At 38.8% G+C, this 13,745-nt stretch overlaps 1 protein-coding gene across 1 annotated transcript in view; it reads left to right on the top strand.

Moving 5' to 3' along the window:
- HECW2 (HECT, C2 and WW domain containing E3 ubiquitin protein ligase 2) overlaps positions 1-13,745 on the top strand; it is a gene marked incomplete at its 5' end in the record, with an annotated part of 121,296 nt that overhangs the window by 79,992 nt on the left and 27,559 nt on the right. Inside the window, 3 exons of the mRNA XM_083366498.1 lie at positions 3,589-3,685; positions 5,829-5,912; positions 8,453-8,562. Of these exons, the coding sequence (XP_083222624.1) occupies positions 3,589-3,685; positions 5,829-5,912; positions 8,453-8,562 (291 nt within the window). The remainder of the gene's footprint in view (positions 1-3,588; positions 3,686-5,828; positions 5,913-8,452; positions 8,563-13,745) is intronic.

Below are 13,745 nucleotides of genomic sequence, written 5' to 3'. Positions count from 1 at the left end.
ATCCACGCTGTCAGGCTCACATAGCTGGGTCTCCACCAGGTGGGAGGGGCCTGGCTGGGGGCTCTGCAGAGCCTCAAAGCCATCATCAGCAAGTTCTTCAACACCCCCCTCCTCCCCCTCATCTGAGTCATCCGACCCAACTGCTGAACCCACAGGCTGACCCTGAATCACAACAGTCCCATGCTAGCAGCATCTGATCATTATTTGTATGCCACAATACCCACTGAAAAGGAAAGCCAGATTGGTGTGGTGGTTAAAGCACCGCAGGCTAGAAACTGGAAGATTATGAGTTCTAGTTCTGCCTGAGGCATAAAACCAGCTAGCTAACCTTGAGCCAGTCATTCTCTCTCAGTCCTGGGAAGCAGGCAATGGCAAGCCACTTCTGAAAAACCTTGCTAAGAAGACAGCATGGACTAATCCAGGCAGTTGCCTGGAGTCAGCAATAACCTGAAGGCACAAAAAGGCAAACCAAACCAAACCACATCCCACTGAAGCAATGAATCACATATTTTTAGAGCATTGGGGCTGCTGCAAGGAATCCTAGAAGGGTACAGTTCACTTCTCAATGCAGTAAAGGTAAAGGTAAAAGGTAAAGGTTCCCCCGTATGAGCATGCTAGTCGTTTCCAACTCTAGGGGCCGGTGCTCATCTCTGTTTCAAAGCCGAAGAGCCAGCGCTTGTCCGAGGACGTCTCCATGGTCATGTGGCCGGCATGACTAGACGCCAAAGGCGCACGGAAGGCTGTTACCTTCCCACCGTAGTGGTCCCTATTTTTCTACTTGCATTTTTACGTGCTTTCGAACTGCTAGGTTGGCAGAAGCTGGGACGAGTAACAGGCGCTCACTCTGTTACGCGGCACTCGGGATTTGACCCGCCAAACTGCTGACCTCCAACAAATGCTATCCAATTTCCTTGACAACAACTGGTGGGGGAGAACTCAGCATCTCCATGGGTAACTGATTTCACTAACAGAATATTTCTGAATAGATAACCTGGTTTGCACAAAGCTCTGTATCTACCTCTTCATTCCAATGAGTTTAAAGGATGTCCCTTGTTTTAAAATATGAATGGTCAGGAAAAAACATAAGCATGCAAATAAATTACAAATACTAATTGATATTTGCTTGGTGTGTTAGTTAACAGATATATATGCTTTATTTCTCAGTATTACTTTAATTTAGCCATACTGCTAAATTAGAGAATTTTGCATTAATAATGGAAACGTTATAAATATGTTATTTTATATGTTTTATTAGAAAAAACTAAAAATAGGTTTTTTTTATTTTTCATACAGTCAGTACAGTAACCATTTATTTAACTATCAAATTTGTTTTCAAGTTACTTTGGCAACTGTTTATATATTTGATGCTTACTTACACATGACAAAACCTATTGGCTTCAGGACCTGTGATTCATGGCTTTCAAGTACAGAAGTTAATTCATTTAAGTTCAGCAGCTGTCACATTGTGGGAAGACACCCACAGCTAATTATTCTGATGGAAAGGCTAGATGTTTGTTCAGCAGCACTGGTTTCTTGACAGTCACCACTGATTTAAACTTCTGTTGCTACCCATTTCTTCAGTGTTACATATGGTCATGCTTGCAATAGGCTACTCTGTTAAAAATTCAGCTGTGCAACAAGGACCGTGCCTCTTCCTCAGAGTAACTTTTAGAATTTGTAATCTAATTCACAATAGTTTTATTACTGGCTTTAACGATGAGGGGAAGAGAACGGGTGGTCACAAGCCGTAATCATGTGATGTCTTGCTTAAAGACCATAGGTGATTTGCCAGAACTGGGATTGCCAGTACTGTACTGCTATAACTAAGCAGGATATTCAAGTGATGTTTCACTAAATGACTTGGTTTCTTAATGACAGTGTTACTGATCCCAATGAGGGACATTAAGCAAGGACTATCCGTACTTGAATAACTATTATCCTAGGACCTAGAAGATAGGAGCACCTGCTGCCAGCGTCAATTTCCCATCGTCCTGTGCGCTCCCACAGGGAGGGCCTCCTCAGGGTACTGCCGGTCAAGGTTTGCCGACGGGCGATCCCCAGAGGGAGGGTGTTCTCTGTGGACGTGCCTGCCCTATGGAATCAACTGCCAACGGAACTCCGGACTGCCCCCGACCTTCGTTCATTTTGCCGGGACCTAAAAACCCGGCTCTTTGAGCTATCTGGTCTGGACTGAGGGGTTTTAATGTTTTTAAATTGTGATTTTAATTTTTTGGGGCTAGACTTAATTTAACTTTATTTTAATTTTATATTGTATTGTTTTTAAATTTTGCCTTGTAAACTGCCCTGAGTCCTTTGGGAGTAGGGCGGTATATAAACCGAATGAATGAATGAATAAATAAATAAATAAATAAATAAATAATTTCAGAATTATATTGATGGGATTAACAAAATGGCTGAAATATAATAAAATTTAAGAAAGTCAAATATAAATTCTTCACTTACTGTAGGAAAAAGAAACCAAATCAAATAAGTATGTAGACCCAATTGATTCTGCATTGATTGGACTTGGGCAAATTAAAGTGGGTTCAGAGGCAGGCAATGAAAATAATGAGACAGTTGGAAACTAATGGGAGCTAATTATACTATACAGTAAGTCAAATTCAGGGAATTGTTTATATTTAGTGTTTAGAAGATAGGTATTATGAAGAATATAATGGCTCTCTACAAGTACTTAAATTTTGTCACACAAAAAAACCCTCATAATCTGTTTTCTGTCATTCCAGTTTGTAGGACACCGAATAATGGTTTTTAAATTATAGAAAAATATATTCCAGATAAAATTAACGAGAACAATATACCCAAGTAAGATTATAGGTTTTTCTTGTGAGAAATGACCAAACTAAACCTGGAAAAGTACTTGTTATAGATCTTTAAAGTAAATCCTGTTATCAAACTAGATACTGGATTCCATGTTCAAGTATTATATTTTGTTCATTGTTTTCTTTTAAAATTAATTTGTAAGCTCTTAAATTACTGTGATCTGGACAAGTCTGCTTCTGTTTTAATAATAGAGTTTGTTTTTTCTTTAGCTCCTGTAAGATTATCTCCCAAGGGATGGAAGAGGGCTAAATGTTATAGCAATCCTGCTTTTATGCTACTTGGCCAGCTGATGACATTGTCAAAATTATTTTAGTTTTTTTAATTGGACTTTTTAATTACCAGAAAGGCAGAACAGGCTGTGAAAGGACTATTCCTTCTTTCATACTGGGTTAAAGAAATAGGTGCCATATAAGGTACCTTATAAAGGGTGGTGGCTCCCCCAAACAGGACATAGGACCAGAATTTGAAGACCTAGAGGGCATCTAGAATAGAATTGGGATCTCCAGTAGTTTGCAGTATCACTGCAGCATAACAGGTGTACAAGCCCAAGAAAAAACACACTAGCTTAACATGTGTTGATAGGCACCATATAAATTGCTATATACATTTTGAATGTCTCTTTTCATCCTTAATAAAGATCCCTTCTTCTGGAAAAACATCAGTTTCTAAAGGATAAAACTTGTAGCTATGTTTCCTGAAGAAAAATGACTATTGTTTTTCAACATGTACTCTTTATTGAATTTTCAGCTTACAATGACAAGATTGTTGCTTTTCTGCGGCAACCCAATATCTTTGAAATTCTCCAAGAGCGACAGCCAGATCTCACAAGAAATCATTCACTCAGGTGACCAGAATAATGACATTTTTTTTCTTACCAGAGATGTTGTAAGTTTAAGGCATAAGCACAATATAACAAGTTCATATTCTCCTTAAAAAATCAGTGCAGATTTCGTAATAAGAATTACAAAATAAGAATTCGTAAAAGTAATGAAAAATCCTGTGGGGCTCCCACAATTAACAAACTTATGTAATATGTATTTGTTAACTAAAGTCCACCAGGAATTCTTTTCTACTCCATAAATGTTTTGAAATCATACATTTGTTATTCTTTAAGATGTCACACACTCTGCTGGTTTGTTATAACTGATTAATAGAGTTTATATCTGTATTTTCTTTACTTAAAGAACTGCCACAGCTCTTGGACTAGGTCAGTGATGGCGAACCTTTTAGACACTGAGTGCCCAAAACCCGCCCCCTGCCCTGCCCCCGCTCTGCCCCCCACCCCACCCACCTCCAGAGCCACTTACTGCTTCCACAGCCCGCTGCAGCAGATTGCCTAGGCGGCCCTGCAGCACCATGGCGGCCACGCCCTCCGCCTGTGCCCCGCAGCATCATCTGCGTGCGACGGGGCGCAAGGGTGGAGTCTTGTCCCCACTGCCCGGCTGCCATGTCCTTGGCTGCGCTGCTCCATGTGGGCCATGCCCAGGGGCGACTCTCCTCTGGGGGGGCTGCTGATGAGGAGGGGGCCACAGGGGGAGGCGGGGCTAGGGTGACGGTGCATGTACCCACAGAGAAGGCTCTGCGGCAGCCTCTGGCACACGTGTCATAGGTTCACCACTGTACTAGGTAAAACATTCAAAAGGATACATCTGAAGATAGTTACTTTTATAGATGAAAACTGCTGCTACCATGTTTCCCTGAAAATAAGACCCATCCTGAAAATAAGCCCTAGCCTGATTTTTGGGGGTGGGCCTAATGTAAACCCTACACCAAAAATAAGCCCGGGGGTGGGCATGGCCAGCACAAGTGGCAGCAAGCACTCACAAGGCCAATGGTATCTGGCAGCAGCCACAGCTTACTGGCCCCTTGGAACAATGCAGGTAAGTCTGAGTGCGGAGGCAGAGATGGGAGGAAGGCAAGCGATTTGGACGCATCGCACACTTTTTGCCCAGAGGGAGACTGGATGTTTTGTCTGCTTGCAAATGGGGCATTTGGGAACGGAATGCCCCATTTGCAAGCAGACAAAGCTTTTAATCTCCATCTGAGTGAAAAATGTTTGGGCACCTATGGGGCATTTGGAAACAGAGCACTCCATTTCCAAATGCTCCATAGGTGGAGAAATGAGAGAGACTGGAAGCTTCCTCTGCTTGCAGATGGGAGGCTTGGGAACGGGGCTAATCGCTTCTTTCCCAAGTGCCCCATTTACAAGCAAATGAAGCTTCCAGTCTCCCTCTGGGCAAAAAGTGTTTGGGCACCTAAGGGGCGCTTAGGGCAGCTCCATTCCATCCTCCACCTGCCTTGCCTCGTGGCAGCAGCACGGCACAGTGGGTCATGCGGCCTCTGAGTGGTCACAAGCAGCTGCAGAAGTGGGCTGGTGGCCACATGGACTTCTGCTGGATGGGGCTTTTGGTGTTGCCAGTGCAAGGCGAGGCATGTGTCTGAAAAAAAATACGACATTCCCCCCAAAATAAGACCTACTGCTTCTTTTGGAGGCAAAAACACGGTATTCGGGGAAACACAGTATTTGCTAGACACAGAAACCTCAATGACTACTATGATTTTGCAGGATATATCTTTGTGTCTTTTACTTCATACCCTGTTTAGGAAACTAATGGGATTCTTTTTACGTTGATAGGATGAGGAGAATCCATGTATTTATTTTTAATGTTTCACTTTTAGAACAACAATGTTTTTCTCTAGAGCTTGTACTACTCCTTGGAATTCATTCGGGAAATATTTAAGATTACCTTCAATTACTTATTTTCATTGATAAGGTACTTGAAGCAGTTTTGAGTAGAGAAGTTAGGCAAACAAAAAATAACAGTATTTAGAAAGTATTAATAGAGGGGAACTCGCTGAAGAATTCTTCTATTTTGAGAGCATGGTATAATGAATAATAATGTGCCTAAAATAATTTAGAGGCCTGTTTGATATGTCCCAGGGGTTTTATTTACTGCCTTGATATACATGGTGCTTGATGCAAACAGGGAGAAGATTCAGTTTATTCGGACTGAAGGAACACCAGGGCTAGTGCGGTTATCCAGTGATGCAGATCTTGTTATGTTATTAAGGTAACGGATACTTATTGCAGTGTCTCTAATATATTTACTTTAGCAATTTTTACACTCTGACCATTGTCATTGGTCCATTTTATCTAATGCCAGTTTTTCCTCTTATGCATAATTATGGGATTTTTGTGGTGTGTGTTTTTAAAGAGCATTTCTATATTTGTACATCAGAAGGCTCAGATAGACTTTATACCCAATCCCCTAAGATGTTAGTATCACTTCCATAGTTCATGCATTTTTCTCAGAATGACACTTTACTGGAGCCTCCCCCCACCCATCCTTCCCTCACTCTGCGTAGTATACAGTATTAAAAACTGGAGTATTACATTGCCGATCTACATGTTTTTCTGCCCTGTAGCTCTTCTCTGTGTGTCTTAACTTGCAACATATTGTTATCATTTGTGTTTTTCAAAAGGGAGAGGGGTGATGCAGAGATGTTGCTTTGAGCTTTTCTGCCTTGCATATTAATTGGAGCCAAGCTGGAGCATATCTGAGCACACTTGCTCATTCATAACTCTCACGAGCTTAGACTTACTCTGCCATGAAAACCCACCCACTGAGTAATGTTGCCTCTGATATATTGTGGGGGTGCACTTGCAGAAATTTCATGCCACTGCACACAGTGTGTTGCTTGTATTCAAACTCTTGCATAATACTGTTCTTTGGGAGTTTTTACTGTGTTCATTTCAAACAAGACATTTGTTTTGTTTTGAAAGTTACTCCTTTTATAGCAATTCTGGGAATATTCGTCTGTCAGGAAATACATTCCTCAACGGACCTGTCATTTTTATGGCTCTGAAGGATAATTATGTCAGAAGCATTAATTGTATTATTTTAAGATACTCTCTTGAAGGCTTATGAATATCATCAAGATAAACCAGGACTGATTTGATAGACCACTCAATGTGCTTCTCATCTTTAAAAATATATTACAATGGATGTTTTTTTTAAAAAAAAAATCAATTCCTTTCGGACCTGTGCAGTGTTTCTTTATTTCTACACGTATTTGCAAATGAAGAAAATACATTCTCCACTACTTCATTAAATATTGCCTTCAAGCTAAATTGTAAAACAGTTTGTCTCATGGAAAGAAGGCAATGCCTCTCAAAATCTTTTGTTTACGTTCTGTCATAATAGCCCATTGTTTTTATTAGCATTAAACAAAGTGACAATCTGGGAACCTGTGAGAACTCCATTCATGACACATTTCCAGTAGCTGAGGAAAGCAGTTTGGCGGTTTTCACTGTTTCCTTTCTTTTCTGCAGCCTTATGTTCTCTAGTCTACTCCAAAGTGTTTTGAAATAGCTACCGCAGGATTACAGCTCCAGTTCAGGGCATTCTTGGGGAGAAGTGGACAAAATAGTTTTCTCCCAACAGATGCCTCAGCTGGATCAAAGACTTTCCGTGAATGAGAATGGCCTTCCATTCAAAGCAGGGCAATTTAGCATCGGAGCAACAAAGTCTGAATGCCACATTTCACATTAGAAATGCAACTGAAGCATTTGGAAAATCTTGCAAGATAGAAACAGTTGCATTGGAATGTTCAGTTCCATTGGAAAATATTTACAGTAAGCAATCAAAGGAGCAGTGCCTTACTTAGCAAAAGAGGGGGGAAATTGTGCTACACGCAAAGTACGGTAAGAGAGAGCCTTGCTTTTTAGGACTGGATTATTTTTCCCGCACCTTCCCGCTAAGAAGACATATGGAAGACATTTCCTGGGCTGAAAGCTACATGCACAGAAGAGGAAAGATGCATAAAACATAGCTTGTGGGTTCCATGTTTTAAAAAAACGGAATAATGTAATTTTATTTACTTCCTAAGGAGTGCATATGCTGCTCATTTGAACAGCTGCAAATGGCTTATCAGTGTGTAAATGTAACATAAAATTCTACAAACCTTTAAAATTATAAAACATTAAAACTAAATCTTGAAATACATTCTAAAAAAGCCTAGGTAAAAAGGTATATCTAAAGAATATCTTTATGTTTACCTAAAAAACAATGAGAGGACCTGCCACATTGCAGCTTATTTTACAATTATGCAGAAAAAGCAGAATTAGCTATTGGTATTACATATTTCTGGTATTCTTTGCGTGTGTGGCCTAAGCGGCAAAGCATGAATGCATATAGATGTAGACTGTGGTAACCTGATAGCACTTTAGAACAAATAAAGATATTTCCAGTGGAAACACTTAGAACAGGGAAGGTACACTTAAACCTGTTATTTTTTTTACTTGTAGACAGGGCTTTTTTTCTCATAGAAAGCTCAGAACGGAGTTCCGGCACCTTTTTTGGATGGAACCTTGTAGGGTAGGCAAGGTGGGTTGTATGACATGTGTGAGTTCCGGCACCTTTTTCTTTTACAAAAAAAGCACTGCTTGTAGCTTTTGACATTTTCAGATGCAAATGTGCAGTCTTTCAAAGAAATCAACATGGTGTTGCTTGGTGTATATAGGAATATATAATATTCCTAGAAAATATGACATGTGGCATATTTAAATCAATTTGCATATCAGCTTTATTTTCGCTTACTTTCTGCCTAGTTTATTTGAAGAGGAAATTATGTCATATGTACCACCACATGCCTTACTTCATCCCAGTTATTGTCAGTCACCACGTGGGTCCCCTGTGTCCTCTCCTCAGAACTCTCCAGGTGAGCTCTAACGCAACTGCTTGCAGTGTTTTTAGATGGTAAACCAGGTAAGGTTTGTTCTCGCCTGGTTTTATGGCCTTCTTTATGAAATGCAGGAAAATGATGTTTTGATCTTAAGATTAAATGAATTCTTTGCTGTTTATTTCAGACATTTATATAACATTTCTCGGAAAGATGGTTTTAAAGAATGAAGAAAACATTCTATATTGTGGGAGTAGCAGTATACTGCCATTAATATTAAAAAAATAAGGGAGGGCTCAACATTAATTATTTTTGGATCTCTTTTGTATATAGAGGAAAAATTTAAACAACAACTGCGGTAACTTCTTCCATCAGTGGAAGATGATATCCTGGAATAAGAACAGTCCAAAAGAATACATTAAGGCATAAATTAATTAAATTATTAGGCTTTGTAAAATGGATTTTGACATTCTATCTTCTGTATGTATATGTGTACACACAAACATACACACACACACACACCCATGTTGTCCCTTAAGTGTGATTTCTTAGGCATCTTTTCTTACAGATGCTGTATTAGCAAATCTTTATACAATAAGAAAGCACTAAAATATGGAATAGAATTCATTCATTTTTAAATATTTATTTGCCTGTGGGTATTTTGGAAAAATCAATAACACTAATTTTAATAAACAGTTTTCAATCTAACATAATTTCTTGAATGGTTATATATTAACCTGATAAGGATCATTTTATTAAAAATTTGGTAATTTATGTTGGAGCTTTATGCAGTTAAATATAGTTTGTTTTATTTTTCTGGGGAAGAAAACCATCAGCACCTTCTGTTAATTACCTATGATTTATTACATAATTGAAATCATTTTTGTGTTTTAATATGAATGATTAATTAATCTCTTGATTCACTTCATAAAGGAAAGAAGTTTATTGCAAAGTTCTTTTCCCAGTCAATTTTATGCTCCAATTTAGATTACACAAATAACCATAAAATTACTTAATTATTTATAAAATGCTAACTTATCACCATGCAAAAAGCATGTGCATGCAGTACTTATAATGAGAGAAAGAGAGAGACGTATATAATATGAGTAATTTATTTTAATAACAGCTCAATTCTTTTGTTATTCTTACGATGGAAATAATTGCTTTAATTGCCCAGGAAATTCTTGACAGTGCCAGCTGATTTGTCGTAAGAAGTTATCATGTGCTGAAAAGATAATTTAGGAGCATTTCATCTAATGTAAAATGAATCTTCCCAAGTCAGTTCTCAAGCTAAGAATTTAAGTAGGTCCTGAATAATGGCAATAAAAGTAAACAATTAAAAAGATAGTTGCAGTCATTCCACAAAGTAGCAAATATATGTTATAAATGTATTTCTCAAACGTATTTCAGTTTTACAGAGATTGAGTTCATGAGAAAAAGGAGTTACTTCTTTCCTACTGGTTTGAAGGAGATGATAGATCTGGATACCTTCTGAATAAAAAAAAGGTGGTTAAAGAGAAAAAGAGGAGGGGTGAAAGCAGGAATCCTTATTTCTGTGGGAAAGCCATGTACTTGGGGAAATTAGCAAATTAAAAGAAAACAAAATCAAAATTTCACTTCAGGGTTTGGGAAATCATTAATAAAAGGTAAGGTAGAAAGAATGAAAGGAGAAATTTACTTTCTCTTTTCCTTTTTGGCTAAGGAAAAGACAGAAAAATAAATTTCTTTAACATAATAATCAATAATACAGAATCTCACAATTATTAATAGAACCAAAAGGCTTTATTTTAAGTGACTGAATCTGGCAACATCAGCAGGACATGATAATCATTTTATTATGGATATTCTGATATTGTGTACATGGTAACTAATTTACCTCAGTGCACTCTATTAAGCCATTAACTCTGTCAAAAAAAGAAATTAGGTTAGTTTGGCATAGCTTTTTTATAACAAATTCCTGCACAAACAAATAAGGCCCCCAAATTAGTTTATTTCTTTCACATTCATCATCTGAACGTGATATTTTCTTCAGCATAAGACAAATGTAGGAATTTTGTGTCTCTGTGTGTTCATGTATAGATATACAGTCAGGTATCATTTATTTGTTTATTCATTTATTAATCACATTAATTACAGCAGTATATAAAAATACAACCATTATGCAATATAAAAATGAAGAACTATCAAATATTTAAAATATATAAACCATACATAGAGAGTAAAAAGATCTGTCACAATGAAACTATCTAAGAATGTCTCCAATTTCCTGGGATCCCCAGGCCTGGTGACATACTCGGGTTTTGAGGGACTTACAAAATGATATTTTTGAAACTAACCTGACTTTGGGTGGCAGTGGTGAACGGTATCAAGTACAAAAGAAAGTCTGTGGGCAATTTCAACTCCAATCAGATAATACATTCTAAAATGGACCAATCTATGATTGATTCATTACTTGATCAACATGGTCAACTCCTCATATTGTTGCAGTTCTGAATTCTTCTTTTTTAAGTAGCTTTTGCTATGGGGAAAAATGAGAAAGAGGCATAAATTAAATCCTTGAGGATATACGTTGCAGAATTCCATAGCTTGACTGGTTAATGACCTTCTTTCTGGCAGGAACAGAGATTGGTAACAAAATTATATTTGCCTACTTCCCTGATTGTCAAAATGTTATCACCGATGTAGATATCATACTGCTAACTCTGCCATTGTTACCAAGATGCAGCAATTAGCAGCACAAATGAGGAGGTGTGGAAAGGATGTGTGCGCACTTTTGATAGTTATGCAGTTTGTTTGGAAATGTCAGTCTTGGGTCAGCTTAATGTTGTTTATTCCCTACTACTGCTCAAAGGGAATCTGAAGGCAACCCGTTTTTCTGCCAAACTGGGTTCCCTTGCCAGCCAAGCAGACCTATCTGTTCCCCTTTTAGTGCATAAAGGTACCAGCTTCACTATAGGAATAGGCTGTCTGTTGCCAACAGCTTGTTGGTTCTTCTGGCTTACCCAGATTATTGAGGCTACCAAATGTTGGGCCCAGTTAGGGATACAGCTTAGGGAGGATGGTAGAAAATCAGGTAACTATGCACATAACATCCTTTGTAATACAATTAGAACTGCGCAATAATCACGAGATCTAACTGACTAGAAAGGCAGTCTCTCACAAGACTTACAACCATTGCATGTGCACTATCACGTTTCATTAAGTAGGATAAGTAAGACAGGAAAAAAACACCATGTCACATGGAATACCTTACTGCCACAATTATATATCATTGCATCAACTACAGGAATGATACTTGTCATTCTCTTCAAATTAACATTATCAGGTCTTGTCTGCTTGGGGCTGTCTCTATAAGTGTTAAGCAAACTGCCTACAACCTAGGGACTGATACACCTAGAATAGCGTTCTCCACCTAGTACCTCCAGGTATATTGGGACTGAAACTACCCAAATTCCCCAGCCAGCCATGGAGAATTGTTACTAGTTATAGTCCCAGTCTATATGGAAAAGTCTTTTTAAGATCCTTTAGGGATGTTTATATACTTACAGGGTGCTTAGACAATACCCATTGTATTTGGAGAAATTGCCCATTTGTTTTAATATTTACTATATGCAAATTGTCTGTTGCGGGGCATCATGCCTGTGTTTTAGTTAATGCATTCAAAAGTGCACATGGAATTAACCTCTTTATGTATATCTTTCATCATCAAGAATGATTGCAAATTTGAAAGTGTTGCCTGCAATTTTGCATCTTACCTTAGCATTTAATGAATGTAGAAAACAGCTTCCTTTTCTTGAGTCAAGATAAGATCACAATTTTTTAAGTGTCATTGCTTGCAGTGCGCAAATTTTCTCATAACTTTCTGTGCAGTACATTTTGTTACTATAGTTTTCAGCCTTGAATATAAGATCCTGCTAATTAGGTCAACAGGCCTAATTCTGTTTCACACTACCCAAGCAGATGCTTTAAAGAAGTTCACAAATATGGACCATAGCAATCCTTCACTATTGTTCCATAGTAGCAGCTGGTGTTTGGGCTTTCAGAGTTATCAACCTGTCCTCAGGACTTGTAGTCCTTGTTAATCCAGGCCTCTACAAATCAATCCTTTTTGGATAGATTTTATTTATTTATTTGATTTATATACTGCCCTTCTCCCGAAGGACTCAGGGTGGTGTACAGGGCAATAATAAGAATACAGGATACAAGATTTAAAGTTAAATGATTGTGCCCAATGTAGTAGGTTAGTTAAAATAATGTTAAAACCCAAACCCATCAGGCCAGGCCGGCTTGTTCGAATAGATAAGTTTTTAGATCACGCCGGAAGGAGAGAAGGTCGGGGGCCATCCGGAGTTCAGCTGGTTGTTGTTGTTGTTGTTAGTTGCGAAGTCGTGTCCGACCCATCGCGACCCTATGGACAACGTTCCTCCAGGCTTTCCTGTCCTCTACCATCTTCTGGAGTCCATTTAAGCTCACACCCACTGCTTCAGTAACTCCATCCAGCCACCTCATTCTCTGTCGTCCCCTTCTTCTATTGCCCTCGATCTTTCCCAGCATTAGGCTCTTCTCCAGTGAGTCCTTCCTTCTCATTAGGGGGCCAAAGTATTTGAGTTTCAACTTCAGGATCTGGCCTTCTAAAGAGCAGTCAGGGTTGATCTCCTCTAGGACTGACTGGTTTGATTGCCTTGCAGTCCAAGGGACTCGCAGGAGTCTTCTCCAGCACCATAGTTCAAAGGCCTCAATTCTTTGGCGCTCAGCCTTTCTTATGGTCCAACTTTCACTGCCATACATTGCAACTGGGAAGACTATACACACTTTTGTTGACAGTGTGATGTCTCTGCTTTTTAGTGTGCTGTCTAGATTTGCCATGGCTTTCCTCCCCTGGAGCAAGCGTCTTTTAATTTCTTGGCTACAGTCCCCATCTGCAGTGATCTTGGAGCCCAGGAAAATAAAATCTGTCACTACCTCCATTTCTTCCCCATCTATTTGCCAGGAATTGAGAGGTCCGGATGCCATGATCTTGGTTTTCTTAATGTTTAGTTTCAACCCAAGTTTTGCACTCTCCTTCTTCACTCGCAACAAGAGGCTCTTTAGTTCCTCTTCACTTTCTGCCATTAGAGTGGTATCATCTGCATATCTTAGGTTGTTGATATTTCTTCCAGCAATCTTAATTCCAACTTTTGATTCATCTAGCCCTGCCTTTCTCATGATGTGCTCTGCATATA

The sequence above is a fragment of the Vipera ursinii genome, assembly GCF_947247035.1.
Source record: "Vipera ursinii genome assembly, chromosome: 1".
NCBI classification, from domain to species: Eukaryota; Metazoa; Chordata; class Lepidosauria; order Squamata; family Viperidae; genus Vipera; species Vipera ursinii.
The sequence above is the reverse complement of the archived record's forward strand: the minus strand, read 5'-3'. Positions and strand labels throughout refer to the sequence as shown.